This window comes from Chaetodon auriga, chromosome 13 (genome assembly GCF_051107435.1).
Source record: "Chaetodon auriga isolate fChaAug3 chromosome 13, fChaAug3.hap1, whole genome shotgun sequence".
In the NCBI taxonomy this organism is placed as follows: domain Eukaryota; kingdom Metazoa; phylum Chordata; class Actinopteri; order Chaetodontiformes; family Chaetodontidae; genus Chaetodon; species Chaetodon auriga.
In genome coordinates, this window is record NC_135086.1 from 16,338,410 (window position 1) to 16,364,153 (window position 25,744).

Consider the following 25,744-nt stretch of genomic DNA (forward strand, 5'->3'; position numbering starts at 1 on the left):
GATGTTGTTGAACTACTGTAGATGAACTGGGAAACATACTGCTGGTCCAGATGGTCAGTCCAACTCTGGTCCCATGTCCTGGGTCCGGTCAGCGGCCTTGCTTCTGTTGCTGCAAACAGGAGAGCACACCAAATCTGAGGCAAGCTGGAAGAAAACGGATAAATAAGTGACAGCATGAATAAGTGGACTTTTTTGAGGTCAAACACGAGGTTCAAGTGAAATCCACCTTTCCCTTTTCAGACCTTGTGTCTTTTTGTACAACTCTCATTTGTTTATGAGTTGATAATCCCTCATGGCATTTTGTATCCTGTTGTCATTGTCACTTGTGCTTTCTTTCTGTAAATTGTTTTGATGTGTGCTTAAAAACACAACACTGTAAATGGTTAGGTTGCACAGCATATTCTTAGATATTACTATTACTGAACACGTTGAGGCTCATTAATGGATCGTGCACAGAGAGCACATTCAGACTTATTTTTGTGCAAGAAATGTGGCAGCTTTCAGTGCTGTGTGTACAGTATGTGTATGTGAGGGAGAGATGACTAGAGCACTGAATTTGCTGATTGTGGTCCTCTGCATTATCTACCTGAAATCAGCTCAGGCATTTCACAGTATATATCCATGTTTGTCAATGTTTTCCAGATTACATTGTGATCCATAGTGCAGCAGAGTAATAAAGTTTGACAGAAAAAAAAAAAGGGCAGCTAGCCATGAACTCATTTCCCTTTAAATATTCCATTTCCCTTTTTTGTCTTCACTGGACCATATCCACAACTAGTACAGACATAGCAAACAGACACATAGTGCACTCCTGCGAAAACAAACACCATTCACGTTTCTACAAAATAAATAATGAACATGAAAGTAGTCAGTAAATTCTAATATAATAATAATAATAATACAGTAAATTCTTGTTTATGGATAGCCTTAAGCTAGCCTTGGCTAACATCAGACATATATATATGTTACAGGAATCTTAGAAAGCAGGGCATTGTGTATGTAAAGCTTTCCCTGTGAGACTAGACTTAGAGTAAAACACAAAGAGTTAAAGTTGTAGTTATGGTCAAATTTAGATTTAGTGTTTGGTATCTTCCTCCTTTCAGGCGTCCACACAGCAGAGGGCAGCAACTGCTCCACCGTACGTCATTGCGTGTGACGTATGGAAATACCAGGAAGTGACACGGGCGGCTAACAGGTTAGCTCAGCGCTAGCGAGTAAAAATGAATGTACGTCTGAAAAACAGTTCTGTGTTTTGTCACAGGCTGGAAGAAGATTGACGTTTTGTTCACGGTAAGGCAATTCTAACGAACAGAACTCCCTGTTTTAATGTCAGCCAAGTGGTTAAATAGGAACGAAGTTTGTTGGCTTGATGCTAACGTGTATTGAAGTTGATAAGGCATAAAACACGTTAATGTAGCTCAGAGGAGTTGTCGCCTTACAATATACCAGAGAGTTGAGAGGTTTTTGTAAATACGTGGTTTGTACTGATGGACGATCTTGCCTGCCGCATGATAGTCAAACGGGCAGCGTATGCAAGTTAAAGGAACAATTTACTCTAAAACGTTTGTAATGCTAAGAGACAAGATGCGACATCCTATGTTGAAAGAAATCAGGCGATACGTTATGACTATCAAAGGTGCGTTTACTGGGCTATGGGGAGATTTGAACGCAGCTCTAAACCCTTGATCGTCAAAACTGGCTTATAACATTTCTGCTATTACAGGGGTTCATGTTGGTCAACATTAATAAGAAAGAAAATTTTTTTTGATTCACTAAAGCGCACTTGCGGTGATTTTGAAATTTATGGGCTCAACTAGGCGGAATAGTTTGTAAATACCTGGATATCATGTCACCTCTGAGTAGTGAGTGCTGGGGGGGGGGGTTTTTTGGACCAGATATTGCAGTTATGGTCAAACTCACTAAATGTAAACTAAATTTGCCTGAAAATTATTAACTTCATGATTAAAATATTTTTGTTATCAATTCATTTTCTGATGATCCAACTAATCAATTGGTGATCTAATTATTTCAGCACTGGTGAGTTGCACAGCCACCCAAGGAATCTACAATGGGCCAACGAAGGAAAGCGGCAGCTGTGAATAAGCCTTCATCTCAGAGAGTCTCTGGAGCTCCTGCAGAGGCGGCCAGGATCCCCAGCAGGAAGCACAACATCTGCATGGTGTCTGACTTCTTCTATCCCAATATGGGAGGAGTGGAAAGCCACATTTACCAGCTATCCCAGTGTTTGATTGAAAAGGGACACAAGGTGGTAATTGTCACCCATGCCTATGGCAGCAGGAAGGGTGTCAGGTACCTGACCAAAGGACTAAAGGTCTACTACCTCCCCCTGCAGGTGATGTACAACCAGTCCACAGCCACCACCTGCTTCCACAGCCTCCCACTGTTGCGATGTGTGTTTGTAAGGGAACGCATCACCGTGGTGCACGCACACAGCTCGTTCTCTGCCATGGCCCATGATGCACTGTTCCATGCTAAGACCATGGGCCTTAACACGGTATATAACTTATCATGAGCCAGGTCTCAAAATCACACTGTGTTTATGTCTCTATGCTACACATAATCTTCTTACATGAGCTTAAAGAGTATCATCATTTTCAGGTGTTCACTGACCACTCACTCTTCGGCTTTGCTGACGTGAGCTCTGTGCTGACCAACAAGCTTCTGACTGTGTCGCTGTGTGATACCAACCACATTGTGTGCGTGTCATACACCAGTAAGGAGAACACAGTGCTCCGTGCAACACTCAACCCAGAGATAGTGTCTGTTATTCCCAACGCTGTTGACCCTACGGACTTTACCCCCGACCCCTCCCAGCGCAGAGATGACAGGATCACTATTGTTGTGATCAGCCGTCTTGTCTACCGCAAAGGTACGGAGAAACTGCTGCGTTAGGCATTTTTGCTTATTTGTTCATATTTCTGCTGGCCAGTAGGACCAAAGTTCAAGCCCTTTTGTTGGCACGAATCATTCACACCTAATATCTCTTCCACTTCTAAGGATGGTGCCAGAGTGGGTTGATGTTATGATGAAATGCGATATATTGGCTTATATTAGCTTTTCCAGATATATCATCATTGGTGTTAATGTCAGCTGATGTGTATACACACACACACGTACACATATATATCATTCATTCATTCATTCATCTTCTATAGATGTAACTATCAGATTTTTCAAGACTCAAATATCAATATTGGTATCAGCCACTAATGCTTAGTATTGGTTGGGCTGTAATAATCATTGATAAAGTATTGCATGATCATTTTTGTGTTCACCATCTCTTCCTCTGTTCAGGAATTGATCTTCTTGGTGGGATAATCCCAGAGCTCTGCCTCAAACATCCAGATCTGCACTTCATAATTGGTGGAGAGGGACCGAAGAGAATTGTGCTGGAGGAAGTGAGAGAGAAATACCAACTGCATGACAGGTACTGCTGGATGCTCATAATTCCTGGAATCATGTGATAGGGAAGAACCATTTCAACCTCTTTCAGGACACGGTCTCTGCAGTAACATTGCATTAATATTGCAGCAGCCACATTTCATGAACTAAAAGTTGGCTGCACTGTTTAGCATTCATTGCATATTTATGCAGTGTCTGGAGATGGTTGTGGTTAAGCAGTGATGTGTATGGAAATACAGTGAGCTGTTGCATTAACTGGGTGGTGAAAGTCCAGAAACTGACAGCAGTCTGGGTTTGTGTGTGAAAGTATTACATGTGCTTTACTTCCTTGATTTGGGTCACTGAAGGGTGCGTCTGCTGGGGGCGCTGGAGCATAAAGATGTTCGTGGAGTTCTGGTGCAGGGTCACATCTTCCTCAACACATCTCTGACTGAGGCGTTCTGCATGGCCATTGTGGAAGGAGCCAGCTGTGGGCTGCAGGTTTGTTGCTATTCATTCAATAGTTCAAAGATCAGAGAGATGTAGGGCAAAGAGGGAGATGAGTAAATTGATCAGTGTGTTGTTAGATTGAAGTGAAAACTTGAGCACTGTTGGCAGTGCATGGTGCAGTGCTTCTTATATCAAAGAAATAAACTTGGAAACTGCATTTCTTGTGTTTACATTTACTTTCTAAAACTAATTTTAAAACAAGAGTTTCCAAACTACAAATCTCAAACTGGCCAGTTTTACCAGAGCAGCTCTCCTGAAACCCATCCAGCTGGCTTGACACAGCTGAAAAGGTTGTGAAGTGTTCTTTATTTCCTGTGGGTGTGTGCTCGAAGGTGTCTGCTCAACACATAAGGGAACAATGGTAGAGGCAAATTAAAGTAAAATTGTTGACAATAAAAGTTGCAAATTGCAGCAGCTGACCAGCCAGACACTCACGTGAGGCAGGGAAAGTTGGGTCTGGTGTGTCACAGGAGGACGAGAAGATTCAATAAGATAAGACTTTATTGATCCCACGCCGGGAACATTCAGTCATTACAGCCAGTAAATAGAGCAAAGAGCAAGCACAGTGGCATAAAGAGGTCAAAATAAAAAAGTGTACAGAATAGAAAAACAACTCTGTACATGTGCATTTGTACAGATTATAAAAAATAGTAAATGCCATAAAAATCCTACTGCCATAAAAAGTACTGTTGCTAATATTCTTATGAGAAAAACAACCAATGTCATTTTTCGTATTGCACTTGAGAAATACTTGGACTATGTATATGAACAATGTATACAGTTTATAACAGGACTGTTGCCATTATGAATAATAAGTAGTGTTGTTGCACAGTTGAGACAAATATACAACTTAGAAATTGCACCAGATGAAATGGATAATGTGAGGAGATATTAGCATTGATAACAGTAGTGCAAAAGAAAAGTGGGTTTTTGATGTAGAATTGAGAAAAACAGCATGTGAACGAATAGGAATTAAACAGGTCTCGACTTAACGTCCTGTTATTCAATGCTTATGTACGCTGTCAGAGATTAGAAAGAGGCTGTCTCATAACTTAAATGATGAAACTGATGGGAATCAGTTTGTATCAATGGATTCATCCGAAGGAGCAGGGACGAGCATCACTCACATTCACAAGGGTCATTAACTAAGACGTCAGCAGCAAAGTACTTTTTAAAATCCATCAGGAAAGCAGCCTGTAACTGAAACACTCTTCCTCTGAATGAAGCCATAAAGATTATAAACATAAAAGTCACCTATGTCTGAATGATGAAAAGACATGACAGGCTGATGAAGTCAGACATGAGGCCTCTGAGCATAAGGCTCAGGCTGACAAATTAACATTTTCTTTAATGCGTTTGAAGCAGCGTAGACGCTGATGTCTCATTAAAGTTGGTGAGTCATTCTGGAGAAAGATTGTTGATATTTGAAACATTACAGTCCGTTAGATGTCTGGTTTTTCTGGTGTTTGTTCACAGCTTTGACTCTGTCGATGGGAAACAAACAAAGTGGCTCAGTCGGGACCGAACCGCATAACACTATTCCAGCCAATCAGCAACAGATGGCGTGCTGGTGCACAGGACATGGGAAAGGGGAGGGGAGGTGGGGGGAGTGAGAGGGACGGTAAATCTGGCATGCTAATGAAGGAGAGATGACAATATCAACACTCTGTCTCCAGAATGACTCGCTAACAACAGTATGAAAGTCTTGTTCTTGTTGACTGACAGTGTAGTCTGGGTGTGGTCAGTACACCCGCACGTCTCTGCTGGGTGTGGTTTCAGATGCAGTAGAACAAATGTATGTCTGACCACACCCAACAGTGATGCAGGGTGTGGTCAGAGAGGATACAGACTTGAAACTTTTCGGCCATAAGAGGTCAGCAAAGGTCATAATTTACTCCATAGTCATGGCAAAGCAGAGCCATTTGCTTTTTCTAAGGTAAGGAAAGAAAGCACTTTAAAATGTGATGCTAAAGCAGATGTTGTTGCAGTCTTGCGTTGTGAGTGATTTATACTTGTGTTTGTTTGTATAATGTTTGCATCCATTTTTTTGTCATATTTCTAAGGTGGTTAGCACTCGTGTAGGGGGCATTCCTGAGGTGTTACCTGAGGACTTGATTACCCTGTGTGAGCCTACTGTGCGGTCGCTGTGCGCTGGTCTGGAGACGGTCATTGCCAGGCAACGTTCGGGGTCTGTCCCCTCCCCCGCCTCCATCCATGCTTCTGTGCGAAACCTCTACACCTGGAGAAACGTTGCAGAGAGGACTGAAAAGGTGGGTTCACCAAGACTAAAACCTGCCGTTTCATTTAGTTGTGTTCTGTCAGTACATTTGCATGTACTGAAGATGTAGTTCATTCTTTCACAGATCAAAGCTGGCTGCAGCTGAACCTTTAGTTTGGATTTTTCAGAGTCGTGACCGAGATCCTGATCAGGACATTAGTGTAACATCAGTGAGCACTACATGACGGTGACACTGTTTCTAAAACACACTAAACCTAGTTCGTCATTTCTTCTTACTTATTGGTTCATATTAATATTCATTGATACCAGTATATTCACAATAAGCTAATATGGGCCGATATATAAGTCTGGACCAGTTTATCAGTCTTGTAACACTAGTACAGTTACAATAATATGTGGGAAAGAGGAGCAATCTGATTGCTGAGCTGGTGAATGTATATACAGATACAGTGACCATGTTACTACAGTGCATGTCAACACACTATGATTTCACTGAGTAACCTGATTTTTTTTTTTTTTCTGTGTCTGCTAATTTACTGACTGTTCACACCACTGAGGCCACAGGGACTGAACTTCACACAGAACAGTAGATGGTGAGTTGTTTGAAGACAATTCGCTAATTGTGTTTGTCCTCTCAGGTGTACGACAAAGTGTCTGGAGAGGAGGTGCTTCCCTTGGACAGACGGTTGCGGAGGCTGAGGGGTCACTGTGGCCCGGTGGCTGGCTCCATCTTTGCATTTGTGGCTGTTTTAGACTTCCTCTTCCTGCTGTTTCTGCAGTGGTTGGTGCCAGACAGGATCATGGACGTCGCCGTAGACGCCACCGGCCCTCACGGACTGTGGAGGCAGGAAGCAAGCAGTAAAGTCAGTGCCACGAAGCGAGCAGCAGAACCAAATGTTTCATCCTAGTGATCACTCCACACCTCTGCCTCACTTCTAGCTGCGTACAGGGTGCCACATGCCCTCTGTATGGTGCCGAGCGACATTTGAAACATGGCTACTAAACACTCATGATGATGAAACATTGTTTACATTTACTTATCAAACGGGACCTTGTGTGGAAGCGTTTTATCAAAGACCCTGAAGAAGTATTTTTTATACAAATATTTAATGATAAAAATGGAAATCTATGGCACTTCGTGGAGCTTCAAAAGCCACTTTTTTGATTTGTTGTACACACTGTAGCTTGCACTGAACAAAGGGAGTAAAAGGGCTGGTTTATTGTACTCTTACTGGGAAACTAAATGGCAGTAGCTTATTTTCAGATGGATGCATTACATACCTCATTTAGAACAATGGTGTTGTGGGTAAAATTCAGCTTGTGCAAAGCTGTGTGCGTTTTGCTTAATGCTTGTCTGTTTTTCTTATCATAACTGCCACTCCTTTGTTTAATGATTGTGTTATATTTATATGAAGCCTGGGAGTCTTTTCAGATGATCACTCCAAGGTAAGCCGCTCTGAAAAATAAAGCATACGTTCTAATGTTTCATCTGCTTCTGTCTTTTCATTCACATTGTCCACATTGTTGTATCAGCTTTATCTTCTAGAGACCGTGATATTAGAGCGCACTCCTAGAAAGACATTGGACGACTACTTCCACACAATTAGTTCTGCAAAATCAAGAGTGCCAGACAAAACACAGAGCAGCTGTGAAACAGGAGGTGATAGGGATGGGATGGCACGGCTTTTCAAGGCTGACAGTGGGGATTTGCATAGCATCGTGATTGGAGGTTGAACATTTTATCATGCCTGCAAGAAAAACCCTTGTTATATGGGTCCACGTAGAGAGAGTTAAAAATGAAACCGTCGAGCTTTGTTATGTATTGTGCAGATCAGGACGTGTGTCAACATGTAGAGCTAATTTTAGAGAGATAAGGAGCTGTGTCTTTGTTGTGGAGAATTCTTCAGAATATGTTTTGGATGAAGTGTGTTTTTTTTTAAGTAGTCATTAGATCTAGACCCTGTGGTGATGTAATATTTCAATCACATTTGAAAGTAATATCTATGCCTTTAGCTGAAAATATGTTGATTTAACAGAACATAGTGCACTTTCACACTTCACAGATTTGGCCACATGGAATACAATAATCTGCTCTTGTATCGCCCAAATGTCTCAAGTGTGAAACTTGTCCAAAGCCTGTGTGTGTGTGTGTGTGTGTGTGTGTGTGTGTGTGTGTGTGTGTGTGTGTGTGTCTCCCTCTGATTGTAGCTGTTTGCATGCAGGAGTGCTTTATTCAAGGTGTAACATCAGCACAGGCTACCTGAACAACCATTGTCATGCACATACTGTAGACTCCATCCATGGACTGGGACAAGGGTGGGCGGAAGGTGGCAATGTGGGGGAGGTGGCCAAGGACCCAGATAAGAGGGGGAGGAAGGCCGACTTCAGGTTTGTGTATCTGACTGGATGAGCTCAAGTCCTGGACAGTCGTGAAAGAATCTGCTGTTTCATTTTCATCATGGCTGCTGTTCAAACAGAGGTTTCCCTGTGCTCTCCACCGTGGCAGAGCCCCTTGTACATTTATGGGGGGTTGGCGTGCAACTCACTGATGGCTGGTAAGTTTTTTCTCTATCTCTTTCTATCTCTCTTTCAGCTAAGTTTTGTTGTGATGAGGGAAATGAAAGGTCATACATGTGGAATATTTGTTATTTCTTGAGCAAATGCACAAACTTTCTAGTAAGTGTGGTTTAGCTTTGCATTTGTTTCCATTATGCCAAAGATCCTGTCCTTTAAGTTTAGACAAAAAACTTCATGTAACGATTGTTTACTGGGCTCTGCAGGAGCCAGTGAGACCCTGGGTTTGTGTTGTTCAATAAGTTTGGTGTTCAGGGTTGGGATGACCCTGAAAAACCAGATAAGCATGTATTCAAATGAGGCCTCTCAACATTACAATGGACCGAGGGTGAGATCAGATGGCCATGACTGCTGCAGCGTGTCTTGTGAAACCTTCCTGATCTTATTCTGCCTCTCAGACTCCTGGTCGGACAGAACTCCTCTCCATGAAGCCGCCTACCAGGGCAGGCTGCTACACCTGAGAAGCCTCATTGCTCAGGTAAACTTCATATGGGTCTTCCTTTATGTATCTATCAAATACACACAATGCACAGTTCATGCATGGTTGTATATGGCAGTGTTATCCTCTCTGATGTCCCCCACAGGGCTTCCATGTAGACACACTCACCATGGACAGAGTGTCCCCTCTCCATGAAGCTTGCCTTGGTGGCCATTATGCCTGTGCCACATTCCTGCTGGACAACGGCGCAGATGTAAGAGCAATGTCTAGTTTCAGCTTTAAGAAGTTGTGAATAGAGTAAAATTTAACATGGCCAACTTTAGATTAATCAGAAACAATTGAACTCTGCGTGCATGGATGCAATGATTCTCCCTCCTTTGTTCAACTGGTTGGTCTCGGACACATAAGACCACCCTCAAGCCTACTGAGATAGTGTACACGATGTACACATGCACAGAAAGCTGAATCCTCAACACCATTGTGGCATTTTATAAAAATATGAACTTTTAATACTTGGTAATTTGTTAAAAAATGCAGAGAACAATCTGTAGGTAAGTAAGTTAAGTAATGTGCAGCTCTGTTGACCATGCTATCAATATCTTTCCTGTCATATCTCTCTATAGGTGGAGGCAGTATCAACAGATGGCGCTACACCTCTTTTCAACTCGTGCAGCAGCGGGAGCGCTGCTTGTGTCCGGCTCATCTTGCAGCACAGAGCTTCCATCCACACCCCCAACCAGCTGGCATCACCCATCCACGAGGCTGCTAAGAAAGGTGCATATGTGCAAACATGTCTGTGTGTAAAGGTGTGATCTGTCAGTGCACAGATTCTCACGCTGTGCTGTTTCTCCATCAGGTCACAGAGAGTGTCTGGAGCTGCTGCTGTCATATGGAGCTCATATCGATATGGAGCTGCCGGTGGTGGGGACTCCGCTTTATTCTGCCTGCTTGGCTGGAGCTGCTGCCTGTGTGGGGATGCTGCTGCACTCAGGTAATGTAATCTGCAAACCATGCAGTGTAAGTCAGGAACAGTCATAAGTGACATGGAGAGCTGTTTATACCCCAAACAGGAACATATATGATGTGATGAATTTCATAGCCCCTCGAGCTTTCAGGCATGTTTTACACAAGTTAAATAAATTATCTTTTTCTGGCACATCTGTGTTTGTTGGTTCAATTTGCCCAACTGTTGCTGTACATCATTTAAAATGATTCATGGCTGTGCTTGTAGTTCCCGTTTTTTCATTTCACTTTCTGATTACTCACCACTTCTCACAGTGCTGGAACAAACAGTCTGCGAGGACACCTGGATGGTTTCGATGTTTATTGTCTGAATCGTGTTATTTGGCTGTTCTGACCTTTCAACTTTGATCAGGTGTTTAACCGTTTCTGTTGCACGTGTAGGAGCAGATGTTCGAATAGGGTGTGGGCAGGACAGTCCTCTACATGCTGCAGTTCGAGGTGGAGGAGCCAGCGTTGTGGATCTTCTGCTGGACTTTGGGGCTGATGGGTGTTGTAGGAACGCAGAGGGAAAGACTGCTCTGGATCTGTCATTGCCAAACAGTGAAGAGAGAATTGCCCTGCAGAAAAGAGGTATGTTTTAGACAATTGCATGTTCCACAACCACCCAAAACCCAGTTGCCTTATTTTCTAGAAGGTTTAAAAACTCCCTCTCTCTGCCCTTGCCTGCCCAGGTCCTTGCTCTCTGTCTCATCTCTGTCGGTTCTGTATTCGCCGAAGTCTGGGAGGGAGTCGTCTCCACAGAGCCTCCAGCCTCTTCCTTCCTCACAGCATCAAGGACTTCCTCCTCTACCAATGAGATGTCTCTGTGGCTCTCTGTGTGCCCTGTGTACTGATTTGTCCTTCACATTTGTGCCTTGTCACTCACTAACAAAGCACGTGAAAAAAAACATCCACATTTGGAAAATGGGACTACATTTTGTCAGTCATCTGATTTTGCAATACGGTTGCTTTTAATGTTACAATAATCAACGTACGTTGAAATGAAATATTTTGGATACAAGGGTGTAAAGTTCCGAGTTGCATTCATATTGCAGTGCCTGTAATGAATCAGGTTTTGTATTTATATACTTTTAATGAAATGCTTTCCATTTAATGTATTTTACATTATTCTAAAACTGTTTTTAAATAAAAGCTGCAAATCAAAATCTGTTGACAGGTGTTGTGGGATGTTATTACGCCTTTTATGGCTCCAGAGAGAGCTGTATGAAAGCTGATAAATTGCCTCAAGTGATGTCCCTTGAGCTCACTAAATCCCTGTATCCTGCTCCTCAACCTTGCTTGAGGCTAGTGGCTGAAGGCTACATTAGCTGCTATTAGCATAACAGCCCCGTGGGTAATGTAGGCACCAGGTTTTGATGGAAGAAGGAAGAATAAAACTGTTGATATCTCTGGTTCTGCTGCAGTGATTTTGATCATTTTCTTAAAAACTGTCAACACCACTGAAGGAGTGTAATGATAAATCAGTGGGGTACTCCTTTAAGATTACACTTTGATATTTTTATGCAAGGATCTCACATAATAGGTATGAAGTGTAAATTTCCATATTTGTTGGGTTTGTTCTGCATCCCTATTAATATCTTTGAAACTAGTTAATGATTGCTTACTTCATTTCCATGTCTTGTAATGCTTCATATATTGTTATTTCCTTTTGTGGACCACAAATGTGCTCAACCCTTCTAATCATCCTGCTGTCTGCACATGTATGTCTGCACTTTCTACAATAAATCCATTAACTGGAGGATCTTCTCTCCATCATAACCATATCCGCAGGAAACCCAAACCAGTTACATTTCCCACAAGTCTCAGTATTAATCTTACTATAAGTAACATGAATAACCAATGGACTGTGAATAAGGAAACTGGAGACAACCTCAGACATTGTCCTGATGACAGAGAGATAGCTGAAAACATTTGGTGAATGAAGCATGGTGTACTGGAAATTGAGTATGTAATCGTAAGTAAAGATCAAACAACATGGGTTCGGTGTATGCCCAGCTTCTGTAACGCTGTCAAGGCTGACATGAGATACAATTAAGGATAAAAGGACACAGTTAAAAAAAAAAATAATAACAGCAGTAAGAGAAAAGCATCTGAAGAACTGAGGGATGGACTGAGTTTGGTTGCTCAAGGGGAATTATTTTCCAGTATTGAAATGCCACCCTGAAAGGTCACCTCTGCAGAGACCCGAAAAATTTTGTTTGATCTGAGTTAAGTTGACGTTTAAACGGCAAGGAGAAGCCTCAGCCTTCAGCACAGGCCCTGAAAGAGGGATGTATGTTGTGATTTTTGTCTGTGTGTGTGTGTCTGTGTTGACTCCTGTTGCTCATGTCCAGAATCAGTCGTTATGAACTGTACATGTGAGAATATATTACCACTTAGAACAAACTGTCTGCGTCTTACAGCGACGCCTCCATCTGTTGACGGTGTTGTACACAGAGGACACACTGGATTAAACAACTTGGATGTTGACATTTTCTGTGAAGCCAGAATTCTCACTGAGTTTACAGTGAGGGTCCAGTTTATGTACCAAGAAAAGATTCAATGCAATAAAATGAACATTTCCAAGGACATAATTTAATTGATGCCTCTGCTTTCAGCTCCATTCACTTGTGTTGCTGTAAGGGAAAAGGTCAGATATGCTGCAGAGTCTTTTCTCAGAGTGAAGGACTGCTGCATATCGGCTCTCCAAATGAATTCAGTTAAAAGTGCTATCGACTGTTTTTATTCATTGGTTTTTAACAGCTCATAAAAATGAAGACCAGAAGGGCTCACACATCTCAACTCAAGTTTAATTATACATAAACATCCATATACATGAAGACACAAAACAACAAGAAATTTACACCGCTGTCCTGTAAATTGTGACTTCACAGTTAAAATGCTATCAAAAATGTGCACCTAGATCTTAAACAATTAGTCAACTGTCAGAAAATTAATGATCAGTGATTTCAATAATCTTTCAAGCATTTTCTGTAAACACAGCTACAAGTTTACAGCCATGTTAGCTTCTATGTGAGGCTGTATGCATGCACAGTGCTTTGAGCTAAATGCTAATTGACTTGGAGCTAAATGCTAATTGACTTGGAGCTAAATGCTAATTGACTTGGAGCTAAATGCTAATTGACTTGGAGCTAAATGCTGATTGACTTGGAGCTAAATGCTCAGCTATTTTGTGCATGCTAACATGACACAGGATGTCACCTCAGGCTTTGGGAAATTGTGTTGTGTTTTCCGACATTTTTTAGACTAAAAAATTCATCAGTTATTCATAAATATAACCAATAGATTAATGAAGAATATAGATAAAAATTACATCACAGTGCTGAAAAATTACAAAGAGCCGCTTAAACTTATACATACGTACAGAATATATGTTGAAGTAAAGCCAACCAACCAACACATCATTAACACATAGATTTTAACAGAAATATCTGTATGCACACAATATTTGACCTTTGACAGTTCTAGTAACTTAACACAAACATTCTAATGTCGCATATAGAGTCTTTCTAGTATGCAGAATAAAAAAGGTATCATGTTCACACTGAATATTTTACCACATTAAAGTCTCAAATGTCAGAGGAGCCGTCTGCTCTATCTGCAGCACATGTCATCTTTTTAACAATGTCAGATAACAACGTGCACGATAAAGCAAATGTCAAGCTTTTCATGCATGGTTTCCACTGACAAACACAGCTGATCAAATCTTCTTTTTTTTGTCGTGTAAAGTCAAAGATAATGCACGATCACACATTCAGCTCACATGCACAAAACAGACTTATAATACAGAGAAAACAACATTTATTTTGTTTTGAATCGGGTTTGAAAGCTAAAATGTGACAGTATTTTGTTTTGTGAGAAAGGTAAAAGAGAGTTTTGAGTGCAACAACTCACCATACTGAAGCTGACACTTTTAAATCAGATCTGAAGGTGCGGCCTGCTGAAATCGATGTGGGCAAAGAAGGTTAACGCGGCTTCAGCTGTGGTTAAGCACAGGTGTTGTGAGGTATGTGAAAACACACATGCTTTCAGACAGTGGTTATATTTGTACTCCCACTGTTCTGACTGTGCAGCCGCCTGGGAGAAGAGCAGCACAGGAGCTGCTTTTTGAAGTGTTTGTTGAAGCTTTTGCTCATCAGGTAGAGGGCAAACGGGTTCACACAGGAGTTGGTGAAGGCCAAGATGCGAGCACACACACTGGCGATGAAGTGGCCCAGTGAGGTGTCTGCCTGGCCGTAGTGGTAGGAGCGGTATAGGTAGATCACATGACTGGGCAGCCAGCACACAGCAAACAAGCCAACAAACACCAGCACAGTTTTGGCCAGACGCTTTCTGGACTTGATCTGAGAGGAGAGCAGAGAGAGCAGGGATCAGTTTCTACTAACAAAGCTGGGCGATAAGTGTCTACATGATGTGTATGATACACTGCTGTATGTGTGAAATCATATTTCATAACTGTGTCCTTGATATCTTTGATTCATCATCTTGTCTTTGTTTTTAGCAGCACGGCTCTAGTTGTGTGACCACTTTGGTTGAGGCTGATATATCTCAACAAATATTTGATGGTTTGCCGTGAAATTTGGTATCATTTCATGGTTCCTGAGATAAATCAAGCCCTATCAGTCATTATTTGTTGACTTGGAGTAGTTGTTAGGCAACCAGCACGGACTCCAGAAGTCACTGCTCCCAGTCAAGAAATCATTCAGCCCATAATGTGTAACAAAATGGCAAATTGTAGTTTTTATGCTTTGAGTTTTGTCCAGTTAAAAGTGTTATTTAGTGAGTTTAAGAGTAGTACGTCGACTTTGTTACCTTTGGACCTTACTGCTGACTGTAGCTTCATTCTCTCAACTAACCGGAATAGAAAGTGAATAAGCATACTGTATTTCCCAAAATGTCAAACTATGTTATTAAAGTATTTGGAGAACTTAATGGTTAATGGAAACGTTTAATGGGAAAAAGATATTCATAAAGACGACATTGGAAATATGTTAAATAAGCAGAGGACCCCACACTCAGACCTGTCTCTGGAGGTGCATGTGTCCCTCAGCGGGGATGTCCACGGAGCTCCTGACCAGCCTGTGAGCGATGAAGCAATAGTAGACAGATATGATGAAGAGTGGGATGATGTAGAAGATGAGGAAGGAGGCGGTGGAGTGGATTTTTGGGTGCAGCTCCCCAGCTTGGGGGTAGGGTGCACAGGTGACAAATGTCTCGTTGGCGTGGCTGGTGGTGAAGCTGTGCAGGTCAGAGAAGACGGCTTCAGGAATGGCCAGAGTCACAGAGAGCAGCCAGATGGCCCCCACTCGTAAACAGACACTGAGTCTCGCGCTGGACCTCTGAATGTCCAGCGGTTTGACGATAGCTTTGTACCTGAACGGAGAAGAGACATTTCTTTTCTTGGCAGTAATCAACTGTCCCCTACGTCACTTTGATATGTATTGTAGAAACATTGATATGATACAAATTGATTAATTGTATCTGTGGTTTTGCATAAAAGAAATGTTATTCTGGGCCCTGAGCTGCAAGAGATGTTCTTCATTATACATCACTGACAAATGCAGGAGTTTTTTTTCTTCTTCTAATTACTGATTTAAATGTGGCACCTCACCACCTCACACCGCAGGAGACTCCGTTTCTTCTTTTAATCAGCGAAAGATAAGCTTTTGTACCTCATCTCGCTGTAGATTATACAGCAGCAAAAATTAAATTAGGCTCATCTCACAGCCACAGAAGATAATATTCGCTCCTGTATAGAATGAGTTACATATCAAAGAGACGGTTCGTTAATCACGGCTGGTATTAAATGTTCTCTTGCTCCCAGCGAAGACATCCGCCCAAAGGTCAAAGCGGCTGAAAATACTGACAGCTTTTGGCAGCTCTCAACACATGTTTTCTCCACAAAAAGCTGAACCTGGACCCTTCTTTATGTGTCATAGACGTAACACTTATTCTGCAACAGATCAGCACCAGAACCCAGATCATCACTGGATTTCTGCACTTGACAGAAATCGTCTCTTGGTATGTTATGTCCAGGGAAGGAATATATTTGCAACCTTTACAGTTGCACTCAATATTAGAAAACAAGAACCCACTGTTTAGATGATATGCTGTATTTGTACAATATCTTACTGATCACAGCAGTTCATACAATCTAACAGTCTTTTAACAGTTTGAGCCTCTCTTAGACTGAATTGCTTTAAATATTGGGTGAATGACAGTTAAGCGTTTAGTTAATAAACAAACACATTTTTTAAAATTCTTTGAAACACCATTCGGACCTTACGCTGAAGAATAAAACAGAAAAACTTTGTTTTACATCCCTGTTACTCCTCAATTAATTAAATGAAAAATTAAATTGTGTCTATTGAAAGTAGAAAGTAGTTGATTTCCACAGTTATTTCAATGTAGATCAATTGTGCAGAAAATAGGATTGAACAGCCAACATCATAAATAAACATGAAAAATTCATTGACTGTTTGGTGTCTGTTATTGGTGGAGGTGGGAATTCTGTGCAAATGTGTATAAAATTAATGCAATATTTCTAAAAAAAAAAAAAAAAAATATGTGTATGTCTGTGAAGAATCTCATTCATCTAGGTCATGGTACTTTTTAGCGGAAGCACTGAGAAATTAAATCTGTGTACTGAATATGCTGCAGCCGTGCACTAAAATGATTGCTCACAGCGTGTCGGATCAGTATTGGAACAGCAGAGTAAGTGTGGTGTTGCACTTCTACACCTAACGTGTGTTAAATGGAGGTGAGAAGTTAGAAACACTCTTAAAGCATGCCCAGACGGACTGTCTGACAAGTACCGGTCAGCGGAGAGAGCAGTGAGGGTGAACACGGAGACTCCCACCGAGGTGAGCTGGATGAACGGGATCAGTTTGCATCCAACGCGGCCGAACAGCCACTCGTCCACCAGGTAGCGGCTGGCGTCCACCGGGGCGCAGGTCACCAGCAGCAGCAGGTCCCCCAGAGCCAGACTGGACAGGAACAGGTTGGGCACGGTCCGCATGGACTTCACCGACAGACACGTCTTCATTAAAGTGACATTTCCCACCAGACCCACGGTAATGATAATTCCGTAGACAGCGGCGATCCCGATGCCAGGGAGCCAGATGTCGTACTGGTGCTGCTCTCCTGTAACATTCCAAACCAAAAACCCGCTGTCCTCTGGGTTTATAAGGACTGGATCCTCCAGAGACATAGCAGCCTACAGGGCGAGGACAGAGGACAGGTCTGGTGGAGTCCGCCTGACTTTATGCACTCTTGTTGTTGCGTGCGTCATTTCACGCGCACCAGACTGCATGCTGCCAACATGAGGGTGAAAAAAAAATGTCTATAGAGAGACTCATCTGGTTCCATCTTTAATGTCCTCAGCTTTGAGACTGCTAAAGCCTCGTCCAGAGGCAAACTGGGCTTAAACTCTCCTCCGTGTATTTGATGTAAATCTGAATTTACTGGTACATGCTCTGGTCTTCATCTTGATTGGGTCTGACCTGGAGTTTCCAGTTCTTCAGGGCACATTAGCAGCCCTGTCTGCCTAATTTACTGATACTGGGGAAAGCAAGGAAACAAGATGTGATGTTTGGGAATAACAATTTGGCTAAAAAGCTACAGAAATGCCCTCTTGGATGCACTTACGGTGGATAAAACTTGCGAAACTGCCCCCTACGGTGGCTCCGTGTTCCCACAAAGGTTTTAGAGCTGTTTCACCATAAATGCATCACAGATGTGCTTCCTCCACTCTGGTGTCTTTTTTATTCTAAGTTACTTTATCATATTTGAATGTTGATATTGTACAAATCTCAGTAAAGTTTTGTGTACAGCGTCAGTAGTGTTTGTGTCCTTTGCTGTCTATGACCATAAGACAGGACAGGACAGACAATCATCTTCAGCTGCTCTTCAGTTGCACTGACTGTAGAAACTTCATCACAACGACGCTTCTCCTCTTCCATAACAATAATGAACTGCACTGACGGTGTCCATCCAAGTGAAACAACTTGACAACTAACACGGTGATATATATATGGAAAATTGAAATGGTTCAAGTCATATATATATATACATATATATGCTGTCAACAGTTGACCATAAAGGAAAAGTCCGAGTCAGTAAATGAAAGTATGAGAATACCTTTATTTTTCTTGTGCAAAATGCCTTTAATCTGCATCTACTGGAGACATATGCTGCTTCCTCAGATGGTACCAATTGAGCAAATCAGTGCGTAATATAAATGCAAATGAAGTTTTCTTGTATCAAGGCAGTAGATATGAGAGATGAATTTATGCAGCATGACTTGAACCATTTCAATTTTCCAGACTCTTCTGTTGTCCACATTTGAGAACTTTAGCCAGAACTGTCTAATATTTTTTCAAAGAACAAAATGACTGGTTGGTTAATGTGTGTAATTTGTCTCCATTCTAAAGTTGAGAGAAAAATGGCCATCAAAGTAAAAAGGCTGCTTGAACCAGGCTTTTATCTGAACTCCAAACAGGAACACACTGTAAGCTGCTGCTGATCCCTCTGCCTGCAATTTCAAGTAATAACCAGACGGACCTCATTGAACCGAATGACGTTTTTCAGAGCTGTGAGTGCGGCTGCATCCACTTCTGTTCTCCCTTGAAGTCTAGTTGAACTCCTTGCCATCTCTCTCTCTCACACTCTATTATCTTCAGCCTCTGTGTCTTTCCATTTCAAAATAAATACACATGAAAGTCTTCCTTCAATTTGCACTTATTTTTGCTCCATTTTAGTTTTTAAGAAAAAAAATTTAATTAGTTTTATATTCACAAAATGACCTTTGCTTCTACATTCATATCTCCATGGCATTCATCCTCTTTTTATCCATTTCTTTATAATTGGGGCAAAAATAATTTCAAATTAATGTGATTCAAAGATCTCTCACCTCATCTTGACTCAGACAACCATTTGACTCATCTCGGAAATGTCTCACAATGTGAAAAAAGATGTTATTCCATTCAATTAACAATAGTTTAATTGTCCCTGAAGTACGCATATTCACATCTGAATATTTCATGTTTTTGGTGGTTTGAAATAAAACAGTCAATTAGGTTTTATTCTATGAGATTTTTATGTGTTTTGGTTGTAAATTCCTTAAATCTGTTTTGTAACTTCAGGAACTGTTGTGTGAATGCAGGGTCAAATTCTTAAGTCTCACAGAGCAATTATCAACTACAATACTATCAAGCCAAAATTGTGCTGAGATTTTCTTGTGCAAATTTGTGTAAAATGATCTTTTCATGTCTTTGTAGCCCTCACTGCAAGTAAACAAGTAAAACTTTATTTTTTTTATTTTTTTTATTTTTTTATTTTTTTTAAAGGAATAAAGCAACAAATCAAAGACAACCAAAAACTGGATAATTTTTTTTCTAAAATCTTAATCTCCAAAGTAATTACATCTGTCAGATAAATGTAGTGGAGTTAAAGCACAATATTTCACTCTGAAATATAATGGAATAGAAGTACAAAGTGGCAGAAAATGAAAATGCTAAAGTAAAGTACACAACTGCCTCAAATTCAGTACCAATATGTGTCACCATCCACCACGGGCATGATGCTAATATCTTACAGGGCAACATTCAATCAATTCCCTATAGTTAAAAATATCGTGTGTGTGTGTGTGTGTGTGTGTGTGTGTGTGTGTGTGTGTGTGTGTCTGGTTAAGAAATCTGAGCATTAAATAGCACCTCTGCCTTTCCCTGCTCTCCTCTGTGTCAAGGCTCAGCTGCCTTCAGCACCATGGACAGCGGCCATGAGCCTGCGAGCATCTGTCGCCACCTGGTGGTGAACACGCTGAAGTGAACGATGAAAAACGACGCTCGGCTGTCCTGTAGAAATTAGTCATTGTTGTTTTGGCACCCAAAAAGCGCAAAAAACAAGATAGATAATGAAAAACAATAAGAGCTGTCGGACATGTGCATGTTTGTGGTGATTGGAAAGCTCAGCCACCAGCAGCTGGTTTCAGCTCAACATTCTGTTGCTAGTAGCAACCACCATGATCACAATTCTGTGGCAGTTTGACTGTTACATCCGCCATTATTGCCAGATGTGTGTCAAAGAAAATACTGGCAGGGATCTTTTTATGTAGTCCTCAAATTGTCCTTGTTGGAGCATCATCTGTGTGTGCTCCTTTTTTCCCAGCTGCTTTGTCATTGTTGATTTAGTAGAATGTAGTCTTTCTACAATCTGTTAATCAAGCTAGCCATGATGTTAGCTGCCTGAGGCTAATGTGCGCTAATACAACATTCCAACCGACAGCTATATTTTATAATGTTTTATTATAAAAGAATAAATAATAAAATAATAATAATAAAAAGAGAACTAAAAACATTTACGTGCTGCTTTATCCTGGTAGAAATGAGGCCCTGTGAAGCTCCCACTCCTCCTCCCACTCTTCAGTCTATTTCTGCCTGGCCCCGGGCTGGCTGTGTGACCATTTTAATTATCCTATATGCAACAACACACAGTGATGATGGCTTTGAAACTAGATTTTGAAACAAAGACCAGGCAAGTTAAGTGAACAGCCGACAGCAGGACCTACTTTATGATGCACATCTTCTCTGCTGACACTGCACATCCACAAACACTTTGACAAACATGTTGACGCACAGTGAATCTGGGGTCTTCAGGGGCACTTTTGGTTCTGTTGTCCTACAGTAGATGCCCAATTTTAATGATCATCAATTATAACATGCAATAATAAAACACTGTGCACACTTTTTTTTTAAATCAAATATTCCTTTACTGGTAAAACGTTTGCGTCTTCTCATATTACGTTTCCAATTGTGATACTTTTAACTTTTATTCAAGAAAGGGGTCTGGATACTTCTTCCACCTCTCCTTACTTTGCAGACACCTGAGGCTGAACAGTGCAGGTCACTGTAGGCAGGCTGCAGGTCCCATCAGCCAATATGAGGCTGAACCATCACTGTTGACATCCAATCAGCTGAGGGCTGATGGGACTGGATCAGCGATCGCTGTTGATTCCTCTCTCATCCTTGAAAACCTTGAACAGGAACACACTGATTTGCGTTATTAGTGAGGTCGTGCACGCCGTGCTGTGTCTGTTCATCGGTGATGGAAAACACCCGCTGCTTTGCCAACCGCTTCTCCGACTACAGAGGTGCGCTGCTCCCGGATCAGGGCGCACAGGCCATCGTGCCCGCCGTCGTCGCCACCGTCGATAAAGTCCTGAAAAAGGTTCCCATCGATACCAGCGACTGCGACGGAGGGCTGTACGATGGCCCGGCCGGGGTGGCTTACATGCTGTATCACGTCAGCGAGTGTCCGCTGTTCTCCGAGCAGCGGGATGTTTACCTGAAGACGGCCAAGCAGATCATCGACGTGTCGGTCAGATACGTGGATGCGGAGCCGGACAAAAACATGCGAGCCGCCTTCCTGCTCGGCGGGGCGGGCATCTACGCGGTGGCCGCTATGATATATAAATCCCTGGGCCTGGCTGATTTCGTTAAGCCCCTGACTAAATTTCGTAACCTGTGGGAGGTGTGTGCGCCCATCAATTTCCTGGAGTGCGGCTCGGATGAGCTGTTCGTGGGGCGGGCTGGCTATCTGTGTGCCGCCCTGGTCCTCAGACAGAAGCTGGGCATAGAGGTGAGCTCCTGAGCTGTAAAAAGTTTAACACCAGGCCTAACACTGGTACAAACACTGGTGCAAGTCAGCTGTATGCTGCAACTCATGATAATGTTTTTATTTACTGATGCACTGATTGTTTATTAAATGTCAAACCAAGAGTTTTCTGTTGATCAGTAATTATTTCAGGCCTATATCATTCAATTATGAGTAAAAAAACAAAAACGATGAATCAAATATGTGTATATACCTGTGATTTACATCAGTTATTACTGAATGGGTGGGTGTTTGATTCATTAGTTTTATGAAGGGTTTGTTTCTTTATGTCTGTATTTCCAGCGACGATTATCTCTGCAAGCTGACTCTCTTTTGTTCTGCAGATTCTCAGCAAGGATCAAATCAAATCAATTTGTCAGGCCATCATCGAGTCAGGAAGACAGTATGCCAGGAGAAAGAGAAAGCCTTTCCCACTCATGTACTCGTACTATGGAACTGAGTATCTGGGTAAGAACTCCAGCTTTGAGCCCCCTTTAAGTCTTTATTATCTGTCCTTGTTAAAGAGGTAGACTGTTCAGAAATTAAGATTGTAGTCTAAATCTCCCTGTCAGAGCTGCAGTGCCTCTGACTATAGGAGGGTCCTCTGTATTCACATAGTGACAATAAGCAGACGCAGAGAGACATGCGGGTCTAGATGTTGGGTTGGTGCACTAACATGTGTAAAGCTAACTTTCCTTTCCTTGATTGCATCGGATGAAGACAGCCGTGAGGGTCGGAGATCCTCAGTAACTTTCACACCAGCACAGAATTCATAGTAAGCACAGCCTTGCTGGCCTCTTCTGCATGGAAACAATGAGAACTCTGAGAGTGATGAGGAGGTGATTTTGGTTTTGCCTGACATCAGTAAGCCGAACACGAAAAGGGAATTCACAGACACTGGCTTTCCCGTCTCAGAGCCGTGTTTTCCCTGCATGTATCCAGCATTATCTAGAAAGACTCTGCCCAGTCTACCAGTGAACTATGTCTATATTTGAAGATTCTGCACGACACAATTTATGTCCAATCCCAGCGTTCAGTGCCAGTGCAGGATGGATTGTTAAGGGTGTGAAGGTCAGGGTGGTGTCTATGTTTGTAGCACAAATGATATTCATGCAGTAGACCAGAATTTGTGTCCTATCACAGACCTGCAATTAATGTTAGCAGTCTTATTTAGCATAATCACGGTCTTTCCTGAAGTGCCTCAGTTGCCTAACCTTAAAGGAAATGTGTGATATTGTGGGAAATAACACTTATTTTGCTCTCTTGCCAGCAAACAAAATCTGCCTACCAACACCCATGAAGCTCACTAATTTATACATTTTATCTTGTTTGTGTAATCTGTACACAAACCAAAATGTAGTAACAACAAATTGCCATTTTATTGGGGTTATGTGCTGGTGGACTAGTTCTTGTCTGGGAGCATTAATTACCTGGAACTCCTGACACATAATCCATATTTAGATTTTGGTTTTTGTATGGATTAAAGAAACAAGATACAGAATATTCACTAGTGAGGTCTGTTGGTGCTGTTTTCTTTTTTGGCCTTCAGACAGGGCCAAGCTAGCTGTTTCTCTCTGTTTCCAGGCTTTGTGCTAAGACAAGATAGCCAGCTGCTGGATGCAGCTTCCTATTTAAAATAAAAAACGGACATGACATTGGTATGGGTCTTCTTATCTAACTCTGGACAGGAGAGCAAATAAACACATTTTCCCAAATGTCCAACGTTTCCTTTAGCCTGCCATAACCATTATCTTTCCCTAAACTTTCTGTAGTAGCGATTCACAGATTATAGAAAGTAAGAATTTTAAATACGTTGGCATTGGACTTAAAAAATATTCACCTTGGATGTAATTCATGGTTTTGCAGAATCATCTAACGTCAGCTTTCTCGTCTGGGGCAAAGATTGTGAGAGCTACGAAGAGCTACTTTCTCAGCCTTACTCTGCATTTTCACATGGAAGCATGTAACTTGATCACTCTCAGGGATTAGCTGAATATCTCGTCTTTGAAACCTCAAGATTACTGCACTGAAGCAATTTGAACTATTCATACTAAGTTGTTTACAGTCTTATTTCAGTACTTAAATATGTAGTTTACAGTCCTAGTTCAGCATGTACCTTCTGGTCAAATACATACTGTAGTGCTTCAGTGGGACAGTGATGATGCAGCTGCTTATGTACTTGACAGGAGCTCAACCGTTCTGGGAATCATCAAGTTTAGGCTGCTAACCATTAACATGTACTTCCTCACTGCTGGAAGACAAAATATTTGCTGTCCAACAGAACTGTCAAGTATGTATAGTGGGCTACAGTTTGAAGATAAGGAGCAAAAAGAAACAAAAAGTCCTCCAGTAGTCCTTTGTGAATGTTTGTGCTCGTGTGCCTTGGGTTGTGTGCCTGGCATGGTGCTTCCCTGCATGCCTGGTTTGGTGGGTGCATGTGTGACCCCCCTCGCACCCTCCCCACTCCCATCAGGTGCAGCCCATGGCCTCTCATCAGTGCTGCAGATGCTGCTGAGCTACCAGGACATGCTCAGTGGGGCAGAGAGGGACCTGGTGTGGCAGAGCATCGATTTCCTAATGAACCAGGAGCAGAACTGTAACTGGCCTGCAGAGCTGGGCGCCATCATTGAGAGAGAGAACGAGCTGGTGCACTGGTGCCACGGAGCTCCAGGTACACTTAGTTTTGTATATGTGTCACTGTGAGCGTGCAGAGGTATTCATACATCATCTTAGCTGTTTTTTCTACTGTTAAATTCACATCCTCTCATACAGGTGTGGCCTATCTGTTTGCTAAAGCCTACCTGATCAATAAGAAGCCTCAGTATCTGGACACGTGTATCCGTAGCGGGGAGCTTGTGTGGCAGAAAGGTCTGCTGAAGAAGGGACCTGGGATTTGTCATGGAGTTGCTGGCAGCGCTTACGTGTTTCTCCTGCTTTATCGGCTCACAGGCAACTCAAAATACATCTACCGTGCTCAGAGGCAAGAACTCCCTCCTACTGTTTCCCACAGGGCTGCAGTCTGGATTTTAGAAATGAGTCATGAGTTCAAGCTCCACCATAGAAACTCAGTCCAAGTTGAAATGTGTGACTAGCCAACACATTCATTTTTAGCCACACTTTATTTAAAATGTCCCTTTCCACTCATGTCTCTCCATTCTTTTTTCCTACCCAAAGGTTTGCAGAGTTCCTCTTCACAGAGGAGTTTAAGACAGGCTCCTGCTCGGTGACCAGTGTCTGCAGTCTGTTTGAAGGCCTGTCGGGGACCGTTTGTTTCCTGGTCGACCTCCTGCAGCCGGACCAGTCTGAGTTTCCTCTGTTTAGTGTCTTTGTGTGAATGGACCCGGGTTACTGCTGCTCACTGACCTGAACAAACATCACTCCTTCCCTCTGAAATCCAACAAGAGCTGCACTGGTAGATGCAAGGTCATTAAGAACTTGTATTGACACTGTGAGCAGAGCAGGAGTGGAGGGATGGATGGTATTTGTTTGAGGTTTAGAAACTCTGATTTGTGTCCAGATTTGTGTCTCTACTAAAGTGGATGTTCAGCTTCTAGGCTTTACCAGACTCATTCCACTTCGTGTAATATTGCCCATTTCAACTTTTGAGAAGTGGTAGTGCTGGTACATCGATTGAAGTTGCAGTGTGTGCTACAAAGAAGCTCAGGTCAGAACGACACATGCACAGCATACCATTGACAGCCAAAAGAAATGTCAGTCACACCCAAGTCACACACACACACACACACACACACACACAAAGAGAAGAGAGTAACACAAATGTCACATAATGCCTTTAAAATTTTTCTACCACTCCACCAGCTGAGCGTCATGTATGGCAGACCTTTGACTTCATGTCTTTAGGGCACATAGTTTCTCAGATTATTGTTGTTGCAACCTCATGATGA

At 42.1% G+C, this 25,744-nt stretch overlaps 4 protein-coding genes across 4 annotated transcripts; 3 read left to right on the top strand and 1 right to left on the bottom strand.

Annotated features, from left to right (window-relative positions):
* The first annotated feature begins 1,150 nt into the window (after window positions 1-1,150).
* On the top strand, window positions 1,151-7,638 carry piga (phosphatidylinositol glycan anchor biosynthesis, class A). The gene is made up of 7 exons (XM_076747720.1): window positions 1,151-1,290; window positions 2,033-2,515; window positions 2,620-2,890; window positions 3,316-3,448; window positions 3,771-3,903; window positions 5,976-6,182; window positions 6,790-7,638. Exons 2-7 carry the CDS (start codon window positions 2,069-2,071, stop codon window positions 7,057-7,059), a joined length of 1,461 nt encoding a protein of 486 aa, XP_076603835.1. The 5' UTR covers window positions 1,151-1,290; window positions 2,033-2,068; the 3' UTR covers window positions 7,060-7,638.
* A 971-nt stretch (window positions 7,639-8,609) lies between these two features.
* On the top strand, window positions 8,610-11,202 carry asb11 (ankyrin repeat and SOCS box containing 11). The gene is made up of 7 exons (XM_076747338.1): window positions 8,610-8,706; window positions 9,124-9,203; window positions 9,310-9,417; window positions 9,788-9,938; window positions 10,021-10,155; window positions 10,569-10,757; window positions 10,859-11,202. The coding sequence occupies exons 1-7, from the start codon at window positions 8,610-8,612 to the stop codon at window positions 10,981-10,983; spliced, it is 885 nt and encodes a 294-aa protein (XP_076603453.1). The 3' UTR covers window positions 10,984-11,202.
* A 1,829-nt stretch (window positions 11,203-13,031) lies between these two features.
* On the bottom strand, window positions 13,032-17,397 carry LOC143330591 (gastrin-releasing peptide receptor-like). The gene is made up of 3 exons (XM_076747275.1): window positions 17,003-17,397; window positions 15,209-15,560; window positions 13,032-14,530 (listed from the first exon to the last, which is right to left on the bottom strand). Exons 1-3 carry the CDS (start codon window positions 17,395-17,397, stop codon window positions 14,216-14,218), a joined length of 1,062 nt encoding a protein of 353 aa, XP_076603390.1. The 3' UTR covers window positions 13,032-14,215.
* Window positions 17,398-20,945: 3,548 nt separating this feature from the next.
* LOC143330212 (lanC-like protein 3) lies at window positions 20,946-25,576 on the top strand. Its single transcript, XM_076746556.1, has 5 exons — window positions 20,946-21,824; window positions 22,184-22,307; window positions 24,313-24,510; window positions 24,612-24,819; window positions 25,014-25,576. The coding sequence occupies exons 1-5, from the start codon at window positions 21,291-21,293 to the stop codon at window positions 25,171-25,173; spliced, it is 1,224 nt and encodes a 407-aa protein (XP_076602671.1). The 5' UTR covers window positions 20,946-21,290; the 3' UTR covers window positions 25,174-25,576.
* Window positions 25,577-25,744: the final 168 nt, after the last annotated feature.